General features: G+C 40.9%; 1 protein-coding gene across 6 annotated transcripts in view; it reads right to left on the bottom strand.

Annotated features, from left to right (window-relative positions):
* Positions 1 to 23,639, bottom strand: part of PARD3 (par-3 family cell polarity regulator) — a 535,067-nt gene that overhangs the window by 261,450 nt on the left and 249,978 nt on the right. For 5 of the 6 annotated variants that reach the window (XM_018552327.1, XM_018552326.1, XM_018552323.1 and 2 more), the window contains exons 9-11: positions 22,483 to 22,865; positions 12,717 to 12,856; positions 7,280 to 7,408 (exon numbers count right to left, since the gene is read on the bottom strand). In XM_018552327.1, coding sequence (XP_018407829.1) covers positions 7,280 to 7,408; positions 12,717 to 12,856; positions 22,483 to 22,865 — 652 coding nt within the window. Of the gene's footprint in view, positions 1 to 4,274; positions 4,314 to 7,279; positions 7,409 to 12,716; positions 12,857 to 22,482; positions 22,866 to 23,639 lie in introns of all 6 variants that reach the window. The other variant, XM_018552321.1, reaches the window with a different exon arrangement.

The raw sequence follows: 23,639 nt of genomic DNA, 5'->3' as shown, positions 1-23,639 counted from the left end.
ATCATGGTAGGTTTCCACCTGTGCAATAAGTCCATCCCTGAAGTTTCTTTGCTACTAAATATTCCGCGGTCACCTGTTAGTGGTATTATAACAAAGTGGAAGCAACTGGGAACAACAGAAACTCAGCCACGAAGTGGTAGGCCAAGTAAAATTACAGAGCGGGGTCAGCGCACGCTGAAGCGCACAGTGTGCAGAAGTCGCCAACTGTCCGTAGAGTAAATAGCTACAGACCTCCATACTTCGTATGGCCTTCATATTGGCACAACAACACTGTGTAGAGAGCTTCATGGAATGGGTTTCCATTGCCGAGCAGCTGCATCCAAGCCTTACATCACCAAATGCAATGCAAAGCGTTGGATGCAGTGCTGTAAAGCACGCTGCCACTGGACTCTAGAGAAGTGGAGACGTGTGTCTGGAGTGACGAATCGTGCTTCTCTATCTGGCAATCCGATGGACAGGTCTGGGTTTGGCGGTTGCCAGGAGAAATGGCACTTGCCTGACTGCATTAGGCCAAGTGTAAAGTTTGGTGGAGGGGGGATTATGGTGTGGGGTTGTCTTTCAGGGGTTGGGTTTGGCCCCTTAATTCCAGTGAAGGGAACTCTTAAGGCATCAGCATACCAAGACTGGCAATTCCTGGTTTGGAACGTTTTCTTTAGTCAGCTAAACTGCTCAATAGATCCATTCCCCTCGTCACTGGACAGAGGTGATGTTGCCGATTCACTATCAAATGAAGGGTCTAGATATGGAAAGGTGATACAGAAAGTGAAATTCCTTAGCCATAGCTGTGTCACCTGTCTGGCTGTGCAGTGTGCAAAATCACAGGACAAACTGTATAAAATTACAAACACTTTTGGAAGGTAAAACAAGTATTCAAGTTTTGTATTTAGCCGGTTTCCTTGAGTTTTGCTTTATCACTTAATAGCCTACAGTGAGGAACCCCCCCCCCCCATGTATGCATCACATATATACATGCTTTCCTCTCAAACAACACCAGTAGAGCTATTCTAGGCAAAAGGGTTATTTTAACTAAGCTAGGATCAACAACCCACCGGTATACTCCCTACCCCATATATAACCCACACTAATAAACTTAGATTAGCTAGGGACCTCCTCCACTGGCCACTGCTTGTGCAGAGCTTTATCTTTTCATCAAACTAGTGATCAGCAGTATATAGGGGATGCACAGCCTTTTCTCCATATGTCTATTGTACTTCTAGAAAAAACAATGTGAATACTCAATGTCAAAACCTGCCAACTCAATGAAAACTATTGCAGAAGAACAAAAACATTGTAAGCAGAAGTGGTGGTAAAGGTTCCAGTGTCACAAGTAGGTGTGTACTGGGAACCCCCAATTACATGCAAAAGGGAGTGGGGAGAGTGTTTGCTCTAAGCAATGTCTGCATCAAATCCTGAAGTCCCTAGCAGTTTGGCTGTGCCCACTGTATGCATTTCAAGGCTAAATTTCAGCTGGAGTGTACCTTTAAAAGTGAGACTTGCAGTGAAGTGGTTACATACACACATTTTTTTTTTTAAACTCTGAAAATTGTAAACTTTTGCCTTTACAGCTGTAAAACTCTGCCCACAACTTCAAAGAAGTGTCTGAGTTCAATCTCACCGTACACTTGAATCAGGTGAGCCTCTATGGGCACTTTCAAAGAAATCAGATTTATATGGCATGTGATTTTCATCTTGTGTGAAAATCAAAGCTATGAGAAAAGGAATCAAATAACCAGTTCCATATGTCTTATTATTCGGCTGTCTTAAGACAAGTCAGTCGGCATTTTCTTTAATATTTATACCGAGCAGCATCCCAATCGCGCTGTTCTGACCTGCTGTGCAGACAGAGCAGTGTCAACATCCTGAATAGACCTCCAACAATAGCGACACATGCGGATGGCACATCAATAGACTGTATATTTTTAAACGAAAGTACAAGCTAATTAAAAGTGCGCAAGCCGAGCCTCCCGCTGATCCGGAAAAAGTTTACAGACAGACAATTGTTCATCTCCTTCATTTTAACCCTCCCAAGAAATGACTTCCTCTCTGGCGGCTTCTGGACATACAGAAACCATCAGGGAGTTACACTTGATAATGTATATTATTTACTTTAAAAGTTGAAAATAACTGCAGCTACCCCATTCCTATTAAAGGGAATCTTTAACAATCCTTTAAAAAAATGTTTTCCCATTTGTTCAGCCCTCCTGTGTTTCCTTATGTGGAATCAAGTTTAAATTTACAGAGAAAACATCTCTGCATGATGAGTGGTCAGGAAAGTCGGTGTGTTCCCCTTATTCTGCTAGTGTGACAATTATGCTGTCTCGATAATCAAAATTGCACACTGTCCAAATAACTACAGTAACAGACAGTTCTTATGCATATCATTCCAAAATAGATAGCAAAAGGCAAAACATAGGATCAGAGACATGACAAAAAAGAAATGCAGAAATCTTTTAACCTGACAAAAAACGCTGACAGCTGTAGCATTTCTAATAGGTTTTCCCTGTGTGGTCACCAGAATATTGCCTTAAATGCTACATGGATGTTACTTTAAAGCATAAAAGCCCATTTACGCATTAATATATGGCACAGCATACTCTCCCTGAAAACAGCTTCCTCTCTACAAGGAATTTTATATTAACAATGTTTGTTTGAAGTGCAATCCCTGACATTTTTTAAGTTTGGAGAGAGCAGGGAAGGTTTACAAACTATGTCAGGTGTTGGTTACTTTCTGGGTCCCAACTGAAAGGATTTCCAGTCTCTTCTTGGCTCTACGACCAGTGCCCCCAGCTAGGAAAGTTTAAAAAAGATCTCCAGGAAAATGTTTTATTAACTCTTGCAGTGGGGTTACCCCAACACTGCAAGGGTTAAGTGCTCCTTTGTGTTTAGGAACAAAAATACCAAATATATACTCATCCGAAGCTCTGAGCCGGCCAGCTGTCACATCGCTCCCTCCAGCCTGGCCCCTCCACAGCAGCAGGAGCATCGGAATCTTCCTCTGCGTCCTCACGTTTATACCAGAGGTATATAGATGTTGATGATGTATGGGACCTTAGACCACTGCAGAGGAGGGGGAGAGGCCGAGGAGGGGGAGAGGCAGAGAATTCCTGTCTATAAAGAAGCCGTCTCAAAGCTTCAGGTAACTATAACTTTTTTTTTAACCTAGACACAAATGAGCACTTAACCCTTGCAATGTGGGGGTAGCCCCACTGCAAGGGTTAATAAAAAAAAATTAAAAACCATGACAGGGGCTCTAAACATTCTCCACTCTAAGGACAAAACAAAAAAATATTTGCCTGGAGCTGTTTTAACCTGCCGGTGAAATCAGATAATGAAAATCATCTATTCAGAAAAAGCAAAGCTTAATGGATGGATGGACTTGAGGACAAGAATATTAAAATGTATATCTAGACTAGAGTGCATTTTCAGTTATGCCATCATTCAAACTGCAGGGAACATGTCTAGGGGTGCTTCCAAACAGCTTTATGCAGCGGTTAAAGCCCAATGCATGCCAATAGCTTCTATGTGCATTAGAATGTTAAGTTAGCAAAGTTCTACCGATCATGTAGGTTGTAAAGTAGTCTACAGCCATAGTAAAAAGGTCTGGCCTCTGCCAGCATGCAGCATAGACACGCCACTGTGTTCTGTATGTAAGCAGTGGCCCTCTCTATTGTGGTCCAACACCCAACCACCCCCACGAGTCATGGCTATAGCCCTTAATTCACCAACTTTGGCCTTTCACTCTTTCCTACTCTATGCAAAACTTAAAAAGGAAAGTCTTGTCTTTGAATATACTTAAAAATACTTGTAGTGAACTGCCCCTCCCATATCTTTCTCTTGGTAGTCAACAAAAGCAGGAGGAGAATAATTCATTTCTAAGCAGGGCCCCAATTAGATAGAGTTGTTCGTCTTCATTTTAAGTTTAAAGTGGATAACAACTTTAATTACAAAAGAAATCTTTACCAAGAACACCACCAATCTAAAAACCTAAAGCATTTTCTGAGTATTTGTTGGGACACCACACCAAAAAAAACACCAATAGAAACAGGATCAAGAGAGTTCTTTAGCCCTTTAACTAATGTACAAGTCTCAGCATGACCAACCAACTCTAGAGCAGCAAGAGGAATACTTCAAGTCTTAAGTTGTTCATTGCTGATCAACATAAGTATACAAAAAAAAGTGTTTTGTCAATACAATCAAAATCGATCATCAAATGTATATAACCAAAAGTAGTTTAGGGAGGAGTTGTAAAGGCAATATACTGAAAGAGTTCTCACCGGTTCTCTTGCGTTGGGTACCGGATTCTGCTCAGTGTTCTGAAATAAATGAAATATGTACAAGTTAAATCATAATTGTATAAAAGGTAATCAGTTTTGCCAAATTTGTTAAAGCTGAACTCAAGACAAACAGCTAAAAAGCTAAGCAGTTTAAAATAAGGAGGTCTTGGCTCTTCCTGCAGCCTGTGACACGATAGTGAATACAGAAGCAGAAAACTGACCTCATGTCTCTGTCCCTGTTCTCTCCTATCCGCACGTACCTTGTTAGCACATAAGCACTGCAGCACATCTGTCTGCCTTCTTGTGCCCCATTTTCCAGCCCAATACTGCAAGAGGTTCAAAGTAGGTCAAATGCAGGTACTTATACTATTTGCATTTAAAAAGACATTAAATGATTCACTTTAACTGCTTCTTTTCCAGCGGGCATAGATAAATAGCCAGACGGAAGGCTTCTAGATGCGGGTGGGCAGTTTCAAACATCCTCCCCCACTCTTACTCATGCGCAGCGTGCACATGAGCGGGAACATTTCTAAGATTTCACACAGCCAGTGATGGCTGTTTAAATAGAAGTATTCCGGGGGTAGAGCCGCCCGATCGCTTGCATTTTGCATGTTTGGTGCTAGTTACCTGACATTACCCCATCTTTTATATTTCACCGAAACAATTGGGTAATAAATGTTTCATAATATAATGTAGGGAAAACAGTTTTTTTTTTCAAAATTTCCCATTCTTTTTTTGTTATATTGTAAAAAATAAAACCCCCATTGGTGATTAAATACCACCAAAAGAAAGCTCTATCTGTCCCCACAAAATTATATAAAATTAATTTCAACACAGCGTTGCAAGACTGAATACATTTCAGTCAAAGTACTGCAGTGCTGAATACTTAGAAATGGCCTGGACAGGAAGGGGATTTAACACCCCGGTCATCAAGTGGTTAAAATACATTTAAGGAGATATTAATAAATACATATTTGCATTAATTTGTGTCTTTTATATAAAAGTTCACCTTTTTACATATCACAACTTGTGATTTCATATCTAACCTGGTACATCAACTTTAAGCCTTGTATAGCTTCCAACCACTGAGAGACGTAGACCCTTTATATATCATACTTACTCTATGGGATAAACAGCTGGGGGAGGCACCAACTGTTACATAGATAGGATTTTCAGGATAAAACAGGAATTCCATTTGTCTGTGATCCCTCCATGCAATCACATGACCTAAACTTAGCATAGAACTATAAGCACATCATACTTCTAGTCTACCAGTGTATGCTAGACTATATCTGGTAAGCCATGCAGAACAGATTACCGCATTTGTTATGGAAGAAATGACACAGAATTGTATATGTATGCATAGATGCTTTATTTCAGCTGAACTACTCAGAAAAGATAGACCGAGAAATGAATCAAAAGACAGGCTGGGCTAAGGGACATGAATATTTAACAAAGGAAATTAGTCATTTATCAAAAGATCAGATTAGCTGCACCATCTGGGTATGTCACACACTCATGCCAGCACACAGCAAAAAAAGGGAGGCCAGCCATGTGACTAGTTGTCACTGACACAAAGTCAAATACAGTTGTCACAGACTGTGTGCAGCTAAATTACATTCAAAACTCCAGCTGTAGTGTGAATGAAAGATCATCTGCTTGATGCACAATAAAAACTGCCGGCTCTCCATCTAACGTGGATTGTGGGCTTTGCACAAATCATAGGACTGCAGCGGAAGACTTCCAAAGCGGCCATGGCAGAAACAAAGCAGATTGAAAGAAAACCGATAAACGTGACTATCGGAATGGTTTCTCTGTTATTCTGGAGGAAACAAAATATATTTCACACTGAAAGTTTCTGGTCAAAAAAACATAACGGCTGAGTCTGTGTTGCTCAGTGCCTTTTAAGGTTCTCCCGCCACAGGCAATCATACACCTTACTTGTGATTCTATCTTCTGTCTGGCTACTCATTCCCATACAAGAGGCATTGCGAGAAGAGCGACTGAGAAAAGGGAGGAGAGCAACTACTAGCTTTAAAGCAGAACTCAGGGCAAGGGTTAAAAGGAGAACTATGAGGTGAGTGCTTTTCACTCACCTCATAGTTCTAGCCGACCTGTGACAATGAGACTGTCACAGGTCGGCTCAGTAGATCGGGAGGTGAGCGAACACATACCGGCGTTCGCTCACCTATCGATCCTGTCACAGCCTTCTGCCGTGACAGGGGAGGGGCTGGATTCCCCCCTCTACGCTCCGATCCACCAGCGCTGACTGGCGGATCGAACGGGGGAGAGGGCGGGTACAGCTGGCTGTGCCTCTAGATAGGCAGAGCCAGCTGTCACTCACGCAGCTGGGCGGATCCAGACATAATTGTCGGGATCCGCTTCAGCGTCTCAGTATACCGCAATCTCAGTATACCCCTTCTATCCATGGCCACCCCAAGACAAAGGCAGGATAATGGTTGCCAATGGACCGACTGTGATCTTCATTTGAAAATTGGAACAAGCAAATCACAGACAACAATTAGGTTCTCTGATTTATAAATCTGAACAATCCCTTGCTGTCTAAATATAAAAGTGTTACCGGTCTGACATTTGAAGACTGTTGCATTAAAAGGATTTTTTTCCATTCTGAACACCTCTGGCATTGCTAAAATTATACACAATCCTTAACTCATCATCAGTCATAAAACAGTAGCGAACAAAGGAGGTTCCCTAGTACTCCATGATTTTTGGAATGATAATAGCCCCTTCAATCAAGCGCACTGGTGTAATCACTCAAATTGTCCAAAGCCAGGCATTTTGTGGGCAATCTGAGACATCATTTTCATTAAAGTTTAAGAGGTATGAAGAATGAGTCACAGTGAGTTTTTTTGTTTTTTGTTTTTAGTACTACATGAAGGTAAAAAAAAAAATATATACAGGTTTTACATTTCATTGTCAGTGATATGATTACATTTTTCTGCAGTAAAATTGTGCAATCAGTAGAAATGTATGAATACACTCACCAGCTCCCTGGGGTGGAAACCCTCTTCTTGTCTGAGGATTAAGAGATTAACTGCACCTCCCATTTTGGTACTTCTTAATAATGATACAACTTCTTCCTGTGTTTTTCCAGTTAGATCCACACCGTTCACCTGACAAAGCAACAGAGACACTTCATTTGTCCAATTGCTTAACAGACTGAAAATTGTTCTTGAAATCAAAACCAACCATTCTATCATAATGTAATACAAAATCATTGAAGGTTTTATGTTCATAAGTATCAAAAGCTCCTTGAGCTCAATGTGCACCCATTCACACTTACAAAGCACGCTACATTTATGAGTGTTTGTTTTGCTTCACGGATAGGGCTGCCCACTAATTTCAACCCTATGAGCAGCAAAAAAGCTGGAGCATCTTTTTGAGCTTGGAGTATCTATTGCAGAGTTTTTTGCATTAAAAAGGCATGTTTTGCTTGGTGCATTTGGGGTGCCTTCAACAATGTATAGCACCACAAGTGTGTTCATACGCTACACTAGTGTGAATGATGGCTAAATGCATAAACCACCAATGCTTGACACACATGGATGGGGACAGAAAACACAAATAATTGCAGTTTGCAGGCAGACATTATAACTCAGATTAAACGTATGTATGCAGGAACCTACACTGAAACGTAAATGGATCTTGGAGTGTATTGCATCTACAGAGCTTCCTATGCCCATGAATATACAGTAAGCCCCCGTTCGTGCCTGAGCGTTTTGTTGCACATTTCCCGAAGCACTACAAAACTCAATACAAAGAGACCCATAATGTTCAATGGTGCATGTTCACACCTCAGCATTGTGTTGCTTGCAGCCCAAAAACGTGCATGAGCTTTTTGGGGGGGCAGAATATTATGTTTTTGGATCCATAGACTTCAATAGAAGAGCCTGAAAAAAGCCTACAAATGTTGAGTGGTTATGGCCAAGCCAGTAAGGGGAGTTAAGCTCTTAACAGCAGACATTTTGTAGCACCTGCTCTTTGGCAGAAGTTTTATTTTGGAAGTTTGAAATAGGGACATGTTCGCACCAAGCAAGATAATCCTTACAGGTGCGATGGTAGACCTTGCGGGAAGTCAACTTTCTAGCTTTCAGAAGGAAAGGGATTTCAGTGCCTGAAAGGCCTCTGTCTATCAGAACCTGGGTTTCAACAGCCAGGTCATAAAGCCAGTGACCGAGAAACAGGGTGGAATACTAGTCCTTGGGACAGGAGGCTGGATGACCTGGAAGTTCCCATGGAGAGTCTGCCAGGAGTTTGACCAAGTAGATGCATCACTGTCTTCTTGGCCAGTTGGGAGCAGGAGGATTACCGGAACACCCTATGTCTCAATCCTGTGAAGAGGAGGAGGAAAGGCACAGATAAAGTTGAACTGATCTCCACAGAGTCACCAAGTCATTCACTGTGATGGTCCCAGCAAAAATGTGTCTAGTTTGTTTTAAAACCCGGATGCCAGAAGATCCAAGTCTGACTTTGCCCTCCTAAAACAAAGGTTCTGAAACACCTCCAGGTGAAGGGTCCATTCTCCACCTAGTTTACAACTGATAATGAGATCTCACAGCACAGTAGAGACAGGGCTAATTAGGTTACATTAACCTGCACAGTCCCCCTTGCATTGCAGAGAAAATACATGTATTTCAGGATAAAGCATATATTGTGCAAGCAGCAATTTAAAAAAACAACATTTGCCGTCCGTCCGTTTTTCTACTACGGGCGGACGGCAAGAGGTTAAGTTATGCTATGTGAATGAGAAACATGTAACAAATATAAAACAGGTGTTAGCCCAATTTGGCTGCAAACGTGAAAATATACTTTAGGGCATTTTCCCATAAATTCCGCAATTACTAAAGTAAACTCCACTCTAAACAGCTGAGAGGAAGAGGGTGCTGAAGAGGACGCCGAGGCAGGAGGCAAAAGGGATAAAGAGCAAAACATAGGGCTGACAAAAAGTTTTCTCAGAGGGGACAGAACCCTCCTAAAAAAAACGCCGTCATTCTGCCATCCATACCTCTCCACATCTATGATCCCGATTGCGTGAGAGGGAACCCCAGCACTTACTGCTGTGGAGGCTGCAGGGTGCCTAGTGTCAGAGTAATGTAGGCAGGAGCAGTGATCCATTGCAATGAGCTGAAGCAGCAGTGAATGGCTAGATCAGTATGCACCAAGAGAAAGAAAATGGTGGAAGCATGCGCAGTAGATACACCCCAGGAGGCTTCACAGGCACCAAGCGGCTCCACAGACAGCCTATGGAAATGGCAGCACAACACTTGTCCGCACGAAGATACTGTTCCATCCATGAAAGATGCTGGAATGTCCCATGCCCTCTGCAAGATACTCTAGAATAAGCTATATGGATTTTAAATATTTATGTATTTATATGGCAACTCAGTTTGCGTAGTCCTAAAAACAATTGTAATATTAAGTAACAGGACCACAAAAGAGCAGACATTAATCTTGCAAATGGCACAATCTAAAAAGTTCTTCCAAAGCTGGCCAATTTAGCTACAATTAGCTGTGATGGAGCCATTAACTCCTCCAGCGAGTTACCAATAGCATAATTGTTGAGGTATGTAAAAACGTATTATACATCACAGACCACTTAAAGTCTATTAAGCAACTACACTATTAGGTCACCTTGCTTCCCACGTAACCTTGTTCATATGCACAGCTTCCTGTGGCCTAAATCAGGGCTTATTATGAAAATATCAGTGTGGTTTTTAATGTTTAGAATGATTGCTCACTTCCTCGACCCATGGAATTTTCTTTTAAATGTGGCCTTTAATAAAAATCCCCTGGCAATCCTTATTTTAGAGTATTCCTGAGATCCCACAGGCCACCGTGAATAGCGGTCCTAATTACATTTCACAGCTGCAGCACATTCGCTAAACACGTGTTCTGCGGGCAGCTGCAGTGTGAGGTCAGGACAGGTAGTCTTCGATTTTCTATTCCCAGTGTTCAGACACTACACTGCCGTTTCTGATGTGACAATAAGCTTAGATAGGGAGAGGAGAGCGGTGAGGTGATATCTTATAGTAAAACTAACAGTACATCTTTGGATATAAACATACCTACACTATATTATTTAACAATACAGAAACAGAAAAACCATTATACACTAATATACCTGGCTGAAAATATATGTGGTAAAGAGAGAATTAAAAAAACATACAAAAGGGAAGACTGTGGTAAATTACTAAGCAAACAACGTGGTGGCGAAGAAATGCAGACTCTTACTGTGGGGCTTTCTGCTAAAATCATTCTCCTCCGAGAGCTGGCAGCAGTGGGTAATGAATAGATTTGTACAACAACATCGTATGATTTATTGTGGAGTGCTGAAACTCAGTACAGGAACACAGTGCATTCTTCATAGCCTTGTGGTTGACTGCTTATACAGGAAGGTTATTTTCCCTTGTATGCAAATATCTATTTTATTTATGTAGGCACTTTAGAGTGGCTGCCCCCAAGGAGTTTGCAATCTAATTTCCTTACCACAATCACACACTAAGTTGGGTAGAAGCCAATCAGTCCGGCTGTATTTTTTGGAATTGTGGGAAAAAAAACTGAAGAATCCAGAAGAAGCCCATACAAGGACAGGAAGAATACTATGGTCAACCTAGAGGAAGCCCATACAAGCACAGGAAGAATACTATCAATCCAGAGGAAGCCCATACAAGCACAGGAAGAATACTATGGTCAATCCAGAGGAAGCCCATACAAGCACAGGAAGAATAGTGTGGTCAACCTAGAGGAAGCCCATACAAGCACAGGAAAAATACTGTCAATCCAGAGGAAGCCCATACAAGCACAGGAAGAATACTGTGGTCAATCCAGAGGAAGCCTATACAAGCACAGGATGAATACTGTGGTCAATCCAGAGGAAGCCCATACAAGCACAGGAAGAATACTGTGGTCAACCTAGAGGAAGCCCATACAAGCACAGGAAGAATACTATGGTCAACCTAGAGGAAGCTCATTACAAGCACAGGAAGAATACTATGGTCAACCTAGAGGAAGCCCATTACAAGCACAGGAAGAATACTATGGGCAACCTAGAGGAAGCCCATACAAGCACAGGAAGAATACTATGGGCAACCTAGAGGAAGCCCATACAAGCACAGGAAGAATACTGTGGTCAATCCAGAGGAAGTCCATACAAGCACAGGAAGAATACTATGTTCAATCCAGAGGAAGGCCATACAAGCACATGAAGAATACTATTGTCAATCCAGAAAAAAAGACCATACAAGCACAGAAAGAATACTATGGTCAAGTGGCATAAAGCTAAACACTGAACACTATTGAATTTCATTGGGGCTTAATTTAAAATGGAAAAAAAAACAGCTGGCAAAAGTACCTGACAATTCTAGATATCAGCCCTGCACATCAGCAATCACACTGGAAGAGGGAAGCCAGTAGTATCAGCCAATCAGACAAACAGCAGGCTGATAAAAAGAAAAGCAGAGTGATGACCTCATAAGGGTACCTCTGCTTCTTCAATATCCTGCTATAGGCTTGGGCATGTCTTAGATCAGGCTGTATTGCTTATCTGCAATACAGCCTGCAGGAAGGTCTCATGAAGTGCAGAGCCTGGCTGTGCTCTCTGCATAAACAGTATTACAAATGCTATAACAAGTAACAGTTTCAACCTATACCAACTGTTTGACTGTGATGCTTTTTAACAGCACTTGTGTTAAAGAAAGTCAAACGCTGCCTGGATTTGGGTAGGAAAGGCAGGGACTAACCTTTTTCACTATTTATGAACGCTTGTGGGTATTTTGGAAGGCCGTTAAGCCTCACCTAATGTATGATACATTCTCAAAAACATAAGTGAAGCCCAGCTCTCTCTATCACCACATCTGTTACTTATGGACAATGGAACTCCAGACAATTGTTTTTGAACAGCACTGAGAAAGCTTAGAACTTCTGTTGGGTTTTATTGCTGTATGTAACTCTAAGGCTGGGTTCACACCCGGGCGTACAGAATATGTGCGTTTGCCGCGCGTTTCTACCACGATCTGCGGTAAAAGAAACGCGCGTTTCCGAGGGCTATCCGGCTGTATCCTGATGGATATGCACGACAAATACGCCCCAAAGAAGCTCCTGTACTTCTTTGGGTGTAGGGTGTTTTACAGCGCGTTCCAACGCATTGTAAAACGCCCAGGTGGGAACCATGCCCATAGGCAATTATTGGTTTTCACATGTTGAGCGTTTTACAGCGCATAGGAACGCGCTGTAAAACGCCCAGGTGTGAACCAGGCCTAATGCCCCAGTGATAACAGGGAACCAGCAAGAAAAATGTGATAACTCTTCCTAACCTTATTCAAACTTAAAAATAAAAAAAATGAGGTCCCACTTTAGTTTTTCTAAAAACAGGTAAACTTAATGAAAATGAATTGTTTATTACAGTTAAAGCAGCCACAGTACCTCTAGCAGTCTGTCTCCAGCTTTCATTCTGCCATCTTGGATAGCTGCTCCTCTGGGGAGAATGTTCTTCACATAAATTGGTGCTGAACCCCCAAGAGGGACATCTCTTGAAGTGATGCTGAACCCCAATCCCTCAGCCCCTATAGGAATAAAATAGGATACAAACATAGGATTGGTTATCTTTGACAACCCATATTAATCCACAAAATATTTCTTCCAATACATATACCTGTAAATGTATACACATTTCCAGGGGGAGCCTTTTTGACTTCTATAACATTCAAACCTATGAGAATTGTTTTATATCTACATAAAAAGGTAAAGTAAACCTGTCACATACCAAGACAATTAAAATTGAGCATATTGAGGAAATTGAGGTAATTACAGAAACAGTAGAGGAAAACAATCTGTAGATTGTAAGACACAGGCCCCAGCCCTCTCAAGCTTCATTATTTGTCCATTAATGCCATGTGTGGCCTCACTAAGCAACAGATATGAATTTGACCTCATTACACATCGCACGGCTTCCTGATTGGCCAGAAAGCCGGCTACATGCATTCTCGTCACCTAGTGACGAGAAGCATTGGGACGGCTTCCCTGCTAATCGAAAAGCCAGGTGGCAAATCTTTACATGCTGCCCGGCTTCCTGGCTAATCAGGAAGCCAGGTGGCGAATCATTACACGCCGCCTGGCTTCCTGAATGGGACTTTTGGTAATCGGCATTGGCGAGTACCAAAAAAAAATATCGGTACTCGATACCGAAATACCGGTATCAGTGCATCCCTACTTTAAAGTGTACATCAAAACTAAATATATCAAAAAGGTAAAAGGAAATATATTTTCTGTAGTATAATTTAAAATGGGGAGAGGGGACAGCTATATAAATATTCATATAATTTGTAAACCTATACGGGTCTCTTACTATTTAAATCTCAAATGTAATAATGTTTCCCCATAAAGAGATCCCAATATAGTGTGTGTGTGTGTTTAGAGTTACCAGGGAAAGAGGGACCAAGAATGATTGCGCTCAATCCAACGTTCATGGCATATGTAACGTTTGGGGCAATCATCGTTGTGCAGGTACGCCTGACACGTGTGCGTGTGTGTGGACGTGTGTGTGTGCGTGTGTGTGTACGTGTGTGTGTACGTGTGTGTGTGTGTGTGTGTACGTGTGTGTACGTGTGTGTACGTGTGTGTACGTGTGTGTGTGTGTACGTACATACACACACACACTATACATGAGGCCGTGGTTAGGGTAGAAGGGATAGATTTTAGTGTTTTACATGTCTGTCGTTTTTCATATTCATGTGGTTGATGAATTAGGATAATAAAGCTATTTAATAGTCATTTTGGTATTGGTTGTCCTGTATTGGGATCTCTTTATGGGGAAACAATATTACATTTGTACAGTGTGATCACCCTCACTAGAATGCGCGGTACCGCAATGCCGTGCGTTGCAGTAGTGTGATTGCAAAAAAATTGTGCATGCAGTTTTGTTCTGAAGGAAACTAACTCTGTAACACTGCATTTGTGTATTTTATTTTAATTTAAGAATGGTATTTTTTTTTTTTATCCGATCGAAAAAATAATCAGCCAACTAATCGATCAAAATAATCATTAGTTGAAGCCTTATTACTATCCCCCATTTTAGACAGAAGGAATGTGTTTATAACACATTTATTAAACTTTCTACCTTATATTTTAGGTTAACTGTCAAAACAGGTCAGCCCTAAGGATGCACCATAGACAACAATGATTGTTTTCATATCGCTATAAACATTATAGAATAAAAATAAAAGCATTATATCCACTTAAAAACATCTACAAAATATTCCTCTTGCATGGAGCATCATGATAACATTCAACCCACTTAAATCTGCACAACAGTATTTAAAATATGTATTTAGATATAAAAAAAATGTAATCCAGATATGAAAACCGCGGCGTAAAATTGGCATCTAGGGTGAGAAATTAAGATTTGGAAGTGGTAAACGGAAAATTATTGTTTAATCCTTTGTTGTCGCAGCATCTCAGCAGGGATGCAGCAGAAGGGATGAGAGGTTTCATACATCCCTGCCGGCCCCGTGCTGGGAAGCAATATGAGCGTGGGATTCAGTTATATGCATTTAATAATATTGTGCGGTTTTCTGGTTTCTCCAGAAGCAATTATTACAGGTCTGAGACTTATTTCCATCATTTTAAAGAGCATTGCCAGGCAACGGTCATTGAACTAATTCAATCCAGAAAGCACTGTCTCTGTGCTAAAGTCAGAAAGCATAGGTAAAGTAACCTAAGGATTTTGAATACTATATTCTAGCCAGATTAAGCAGGTTTTTCAATCTGCTTCTCGGTGGGTTCGAAATAAAAAAAAAAAAATCAAAGAAACAGGATGGAAAACTTTTCTCAAACGAACAAAATTCTAACGGTAAATACGGTTTTCGGGGTCAAATTCAATTCCTTTCAAAAGTGATTGTTAAAATCAAGACTATATTTTAAACAGCATTTGTCAGGTCTCTGATAGCATTAAAGAATCCTCTGATGAGATTTTTCGTATTAACATTATGAAAATCTACCAATGTATGGCCAGCTTTAGAAGCATTGCATGTTAATGAGAGGAATGTCTGTGAAGGTTCTCATTCATCCAGGTCATAGTACATCTGTAAAAAGTAAATCAAGGCAACTGGACTTGCTGTATTTTTCTTGAAGATGTTTCGCTGGTCATTCTACTAGCTTTCTCAATTCAGAATTAATGAATTCAAAAATACTGAAGAAAGCTACTCGGATGACCAGCAAAAGAAAAATGTAGCAAGTCCAATTGTCGTGATCTATTTTTTACATATATTTAATGAGAGGAAGTTCAGTTGCCCTTCAGGTTCTTCATCTACCTTCACTTTCAAACTGCTCAGAGTAGCTTGGAATCTGCACAAAGGTCTCCACCAAAGAAACATCTCAAGTCTAAAGCTGGCCATACACTTTACAACCATCGCACGACTTTAATCTTGCGAGGGTTGTAAGGTAATTAAAAGCTTGTACGATCTGCCCATCTTGGACAGGCAGATCGTACTTGCGATCATCGCAAGCCCGCCCCGCTGAGGGGAGGGTGTTTCCGATGACTTTAATGCTGAGCGGGCAGTGTGCGCCTGCGCACACCGGTCCGTTCGGCATTTGTTTTACGAGCACGCCACAAACGGGATCTCCCGTGATTATCATGCGATAATTGGCTGGTGTATGGCCACCTTAAGACATTAATTAAAAAATTATTTTTAGGTACGATGTGAGAATAGGAACACAAACATATAGTGAAGTTTTCTAAAATTTGACTACAAAAGTGTAACTACACTTTAAGCCTAGCATACCCAACCCCTTGACTTCAGTGACAGGACATAACATGTCCAGAGAAAACACCAACCAGTGAACTGCTGGAGACTTAAAGTCCATATCCACCTTTGCAGAGGTATTTTTAAAAAACATATGCCAGCAAAGTACAAATAGTGTACATAAAGCAACGAGTGTACATGAAGCAGGCATATGCAGTTGCTGTACATGAACACAGAATACTACATTTTTTTGTTAGCTTTCCTCTTCATATTCAATAAAAACTTTATATAAAAAAATGAAGCCAGCAATGTCAGTCATGAAAATGTGCACGCATATACATCATCGCTGCACCTCTACATTACTACAATAAATGCTAATCATTTAAAAAGGTGGAAATGGACTTTAAGATGAGCACTCCTAACGCTTGATTTACGAGAGAGGAAAGGAGAAAGGATATAACTGAAGGGTTCTTCTAAAGAGGTATCCATGTATGTGAGCATACATAGATACACCTCACACGGTAAAATAAAAATGGAGAGAGGGGAAAAGAAACACTTATAAATGGGAAAAATTGAAAGGTACTAACCTTCTATAACACTAGCAAAAAACAAAAAGTCTGACATTTAGAGGCGGGGTTATATGGGAGGCTGGCTTAATTTTTTTGCCAGTACTCTAAACCTCCTCAAGGCGGCAGTATAGCCAGACGGTTTTGTAATTTCCATCATTCCTGAATTCCTCAATGGATGGTAAAGAAATTACATTTTTGTTTTGGGTTTAGTTGTGCTTTAAACACTGTAAGGGGCATTTATCAAAACTGGAGCAGAGGAAATCTGGAGCAGCTGTGTGTGTGGCAGCCAATCAGCTTCAATCTTACATTTTTAAAGCCTAACTGAACAAACTGACGTTCGAAGACGATTGGTTACCATGCACAACTGCGCCAGATTATGTCTGCTCCAGTTTTGATAAATTTCCCCTAATTTATTTTATGTACTGGTTTCATAAGTACCTAAATATGTCTTAAAATCAACCTTTGTCAGTACCATGCCTTGTAGTATTTAGTTTAGGAAAGGAAGGGGTAGCCAATCAAGGATAGCTATATGCACATGTGCTGACCGGAACATGCTGAAAGGGGAGAACTTGATGATTAGTGAACTGCTAATCTTTTATTGCCCATTTGTTAGGCAAGGGATTGACACATCTGTATTCCTTAACAGAAAAAGCGGTTTCATTCTCCTGGCTGCACTGCCTGGCAGAGGTACACAAGTCATGAAAGAGGCTGAACAGAATTATAAATCCTTTGGCAGATACCTACTTCATGAGCATTTCAAATGTGTAGTGAGCTGTATGCCTGGATTTCAAGCTTAATTGAAATCAAGAACTAGGCAGTAATTTCTTAAAGCAGCCGTTTACAGATTCATAATTGGAGAACTCTTCAACATCACGTATGGTTAGCAACCGCTCTGTTTAAAATCTATGAGGAGTGTCTAGTGACATTGTCAGATATTGCCGAGTTGCTGGAAACCATCCAAGGAGTGAAGAAAGAATTAAAACTCATTTAAGCAGCTCTGAAACCTCCTCGCTCATGTTTGTGTTAATTAACAGTTCTCCTCTAAAGAGAGCATAATAAAAACACACCTTGCAGTCTACATGATTTCACTTTATTCAATCTGGTCCAAAATGCAGAAAGCTCAAGGTTGTCATGGCTGACAGCAGCCCAATCAGAGATCATACAATCAGAGTACGGTCCAGCAACTAGAATGTGCACCGCAGAATTTGGTCCATCACCTGGAAATCGCCTAATGTAGTGGAGTTTTACGTTTAAGGATCGTTTCTCTGTTCAAGAATAGAACGCATAAGGGGGAACTCCAAAAAACCTTTGCATTGGCTTCATCAGAGGTGAGAGGTTTCCAACAACCAACGCTCCTTATAAACCATTATACAGTGCTGTATTGGTCAGATGGAGCCCCTGCGTATAGGTGGGTCAGACCTCAACGTAGATATAAATTTTAACAGGATAACATTGTTTGCTAAAGCACTGGGTTTTAAAGATGAACTCTCGATGATGAACAGTCTTGCAGAGTTGTACAGGCTCCTCTAAACTGAAACAGCTTACAGGTTTCACCGCAGACTGTGAACTTCTCAGTGTACATTGGAAGCTACAGCAATTGACATGCAGCCCACTTCATTTCCTGGCTGGAGGATGTCCAGCATCATCTAGCCTTTTCTTACCCAGCCTGACTGTCCTTGGCCCATCCCTTTCTTTCATGTCTTTTAATTATGTAGGTCAGCATCACATTTGAGGTTACCTAGGGTCGTCTGAATGCAACTGCAACCTGCCTAGGAATGCCCTCTCCTCCAGACTGACTTCAACCCATCAAGGGATTTTAAAAGGGAACTATAGGGTAACCTTTTTATCCCATAGTTCTCTTTAGGGTCACGGGAGGACATATACTAGCCACCTCCCCTGACCCAAAGCTCAGTATATAGCGGGCTGTTGCCCGCAATATACTGAAAGCGCCGCGGCCGGAACAGATCCCAATAACACTGTCAAGATCCACCCAGCTGGCTGATTGACAGCAGGCTCTGCCTATCTAGAGGAAGAGACAGCTGTGCCTGCCCCCTCCCCCGTCCGTTCCTCCAGTCAGCGCTGGGGGATCGGAGAGAGGAGGGTGATCCTTGCAAGGAGCGGTGACAGTCATCACTCTCTGCAGGAAGATGATCGGGAAGTGAGTGAACGACGGTATGTGTTCACTCACCGATCTATAGAGTTGACATGTGGCAGTTTCATTGTCACACGTCGGCTCTAACTATGAGGATGAGTGGAAATCACTCACCTCATAGTTCTCCTTTAATATTTGCATAACTCCTCCCAAGATCCAGCCCACTGCCTACATCAGGGCTGATGGCTTGTGAGAGGAGTACTTAGGCAGGTTGTGATGTTAATTAGGAACCTCTGTACAGCTCCCTGCCGATCCCTCTCATCATTGCATAGAAAAGTAGAGGCTCAGTGATGATGTCACTGGGTCTAAAATAAGTAATAAAAACAGAAAGGTTTTCAAAAATATAATTAGCATATTAAAGAGGGGGAAAAGGAGAAAACAGGGAAGGAAAAATATAAGCAGATTAAACTTCAGTTTTAAATATGTGACACTTGTCTTTATTTTAGAATATACTGTTTTAACCTTTTTTCATCCTCGTTTGTATCTGCGTGCTGCTAATCTTCTTCACCCTCCTTACAGACAAGTCCTGCATACATGCATGCACTTCAATGCATGATATTTCTTAATGCAGGATCCCATATAAACAATTCCATAATGAAAGGTTGGGGGCTTCTTATGGCCATATGTTGGCAAGGAAAAGGTGCACATTGTTCAGCATCTCTACTGCCAACTCAAGGATTGAAAATGTATTTAACCGCTTCTCAGTTATGCTGAAAAAAATAAAATTAAACCTCTAACCATTGGCAAGAACATTTTTGTTGATGGAATGGGCCACAAAAATAGGACACAAACCACAATTTATCTATGGATCACGTACAAACATGTATCCCGCTGCAAATCTCTCAATGACACAGATAATTATTTCTGTTAATTAAAATTAGAGACAATTATCTAGAAGAGCAGCTTCCATTACACTGGTAATCTACTAGGAAACATTCAATTACTGTATGTCTAACGCAGATGTAATAGACACTGTTATGGATCATAAAAAGCATTCAATGCTTCACAAAAATAAAAGTTCTCACTTGATCACGACTTGAGAGTGGCAATAAAATTACTCCCAATGAGACTACACATAGTCTCATTGGATAAAGTTTTTCCTCCATATCTAAGTAGTCAATCACTTACTGCCTGATAGGCCAGTCTAAGTGACGGGATGAAAATCAGGGAAAGACGAGAAAAGGAGACCGACGGAACGGAAAGTCAAATAGTGTCAGCAGTGAGATATGTATGTCATGTGACCCACCTGATCTCTGCCATCTCTTCCCATAATCCTACAAAGGGTATTAGAACTTTGGTAAACCGATTTAAATCAGTCCCAGAATTAAATGAAAACTGAATTGCCAGCACGTCCGAAGTCATCTGCAGCATCATTGGCCTTGTCTGGAGGCTAAAAGGACTTCTCCTTCTCTTTACCATGAGGTTCTTCATTTAGACAATATTACACTATATGCACATATAATGTACTGAATTTCTGCACCTGTGGAGTTCTTTCCAAGCCCTAAATTTGCAGATCACCAGCACAACTACATTTGGTTTCCAAAGAGTTATGTCAACTCTGTCATCCTTAGCATCTCTGTTACTATGTCTTCTCCTATTGGTGGGGCTGATCATATATTTAGTATATGCACACCACCATCTAGTGGCTGAAGGGGAGAAGAAGCGCTCATTCATGATGGAAGGATGACAAGAGATGCACGGTTTTATGTTAGACTGCAAGCTTTTTTACCTTTTTATTGTTTACAAAAGGAAGTCTTTCTCAAAAGCTTACCGATAGATTTTAAATATTAACAAATAAATGAATGAAGACACGCAGTAATGAATGAAATATGTATAAAGTTAAGGTAAATCTGCTAGGCTGAATGAATCAAAATAAGTAAGCTAATGGAAAATGAATATGTAATGGCTAATTACTACTAAGGGGTGAAAGGGTAAACCGTAAGAAAACATACTTTAATTAAATACGTATATTTAATAAAAAAATAATGTACACCACAACTGAGCAAGTGCCTCTTGTGACTAAACAAACATGGTGATGACTAGTGAGCTGTAACAAAGCAGTAGCCTATTAAATGCTTTCCAGTTGTGGCAGAATTCTCATTGTTATTACTACAGGATTCCACACAAAGGCAAAACCAAGCTTTAGTCCACTTATGTATTCATCTAAAAACCATTTATTGTATTTTTCAATTACATAAAATGTTTATTTTAAAGTCTAAATAAACCTTCTAATTTCCGAATTTATTAGAGCTGCATAAATAATAGTAAAACTACTACTAATAATAATAATCTTTTTTTTTATTCTTAAACTAATAACCGATGCAGCAAGTTAAAAAGCTCTGTGCTGGCATCACAAGAGTCAGAGTGCACTCTCAAACATAAGCAGCAGCCAACAACTCCAACACACTCCCCTGAACATTGTGCTCTAAACAACAGAGCTGATCGGGGATGGGTCAGTAATGCTAAATAGAGCAGTGTTCAGTGGGGCATCTTGAACTACAAGAGGCAGTACAGGGTATTTAACCCTTGTCGAAGCCTGATAAAAAAACAAAACGAATAAGCAGTATATTACTGTATATGCAGCCTGATAAAAATAAAGTAATACATTTGGAGAGTTCTATTGGGGTTTAGCTTCTTACAATCCCCTACGCACCGCAAATCAGGCAGATGTAAAAGTACCAGATCTGTCAGAGAACACAAAGAGGAACTCATAAGTGAGTGAAAACTCAATGACAGGACAATGAGCAGGCTGGAGATGGCAAGGGGAAACCAAGCAAAAAAGAATGCAATGGTGTCACCCTCTGGCTATACTGTGTGGCCGGAGTGTGTCATTCATAAGTGGGACAAAACAGAATTTAAACTAGATCTGCAGAAAAATTCATTAAAGGAGAACTATGAGGTGAGTGAAAATCACTGATCCTCATAGTTCGAGCCAAAGTGCGACTATGAAACAGTCACTTCCCGAACACATGCCGCTCACTTCTCGATCCTGTCCCTGCAGAGAGCCGTGACTGTCACTCACAGCACTGACTGGAGGAATGAACGGTTGTGGGGGCGGGTATAGCTGGCTCTGCCTCTAGATAGGCAGAGGCAGCTGTCAATCACACAGCTGGGGTGGATCGCGACAGTAATGTCGGGATCTGTCCCGGCTGCAGCGGTCTCAGTATACCGCATGCAGTAGCTCGCGATATACTGAGCTTTGGGTCACGGGAGGACGCTGGTTTATGTCCTCCCGTGACCCTGAGGAGAACTATGCATGTGTTTTATCCATGTATAAATGCCGGATCTACTGTCATCCCCGGTTCTGTACTGTCAGTGGTCTTTGTATTAGTTATTGCTGGCATCTCCTCAATGCATTATGTCATATATGCGGTTGCTATTTATCGTATATACATTGCACCATTATTGGTTGTGAAAAACTTTAAGATTTATATGATTTTTTTAAAAATGGCTGAAATTAGGCTTTAGATTACCTGCAACCTATTTTCTGAGTTATTTTTTCTTTGCATAAAGAACAAATTGCAGTATTAGCAAGGTAGGGAAACAATTTTCTGATTTTGTCAAGGTCCATTACTCTGCCACTTTACTATTGGTGTTACATTAGCACTGACGTGGGGTTAAGTCAAGGGTTAAAAATGTGAATGAGAAAATTTAAATCTTTATAAACAACTATAAAAATGTGAAAGAACTGCCAAGCTCCCAGGTCACCAGATGGCAATGGCTCTTACCTTTCTTGAGCTGGATGTATAGCTTCTTTCCTTTTTTGGTACTGTAACCGCTGGCTGGAGGGTAGTTAGCGCCACGCTGCGGTGAAGGGGTGAGGCCAGTTGGTGGTTTTCCTGCTGAATTGATACTGTGAGGTAGATTTGAGAAAGAGTCCATTGGCTCTATCTGGGCTCCCTGTCGGGGAGCTCTCTGCAGTGTCTGCTCAGGACCGGGGCTGTGAAAGTTCCTGTTGTCCATGAACTGGTGGTCAGAGGCATGTTGGTTGGAGTAGTAGCTGTTGTTCTCGCTTTGGGATAGTTGTTCATACGGTTCTTTGTTAACGGCAGGCACCACATGGAACCAAATCATGGGCGAGCGCATGGCTTGACGGAACATATGCTGTGCTCTGGATGGATGAGATAAGATTATCAAATCATGAAATTGTTATGAACATAATTATGCTTTCTAATTATGCAAAATGAGGTGCTGTGTGCCACTATGGAGACGGGGAATTATTTATAGAAGAAAAAAAAAGAAGACGACTTTGCAGGCACTTGTTAGTATGTCACAGTTGGTCCCAATTAATGAGTGTTTGTAATGTGCACAAAACAGTCAGAAATAGCAGGAAAAACACTAACTTTAGATATCTGAGAAATGTGAAATCTGGGATTGTTAGAGCTGCAGCAAAAACCTGGTCTGTGCATTGTGCACAATATATACTCAAGCTAGAAATTCACATCAAATCTATTGAAGAGCAGGAACCTCCAAAATCAGACAGCTGATGTACAATATGGACCGTCTAAAAAATAAATTAATAAAAAGACTATAAGCCACAAAAAAATATAGCCAATTAAAATCCATCAGCAGCAGATTCGTGATGGTTCTGGAAGCATTACATAAAAAGTCCGGACAGATAAATACAAATGAATGCAGCCGTGCATTTATTGATTTCCAGATACCAGTTCAGGGAACTACCAGGGATTGCAGCTGGGACCTGGCTCTGGCGCTCCACCACTGTCCTGAAATCATTAGTCTGTATTGTTTTTAGAAAAACTGTCACATGACAATAAACAAAAATGTATCAGTACTTTTATCTGTGAATACTTGGACAAGTACCAGTACTTAGAAAAATGGTATCGGTGCATCCCTTATATATATATATATATATATATATATATAT

This window comes from Nanorana parkeri, unplaced genomic scaffold, assembly GCF_000935625.1.
Source record: "Nanorana parkeri isolate BGI_ZX_2015 unplaced genomic scaffold, ASM93562v1 scaffold84, whole genome shotgun sequence".
NCBI lineage: Eukaryota > Metazoa > Chordata > Amphibia > Anura > Dicroglossidae > Nanorana > Nanorana parkeri.
The sequence above is the reverse complement of the archived record's forward strand: the minus strand, read 5'-3'. Positions and strand labels throughout refer to the sequence as shown.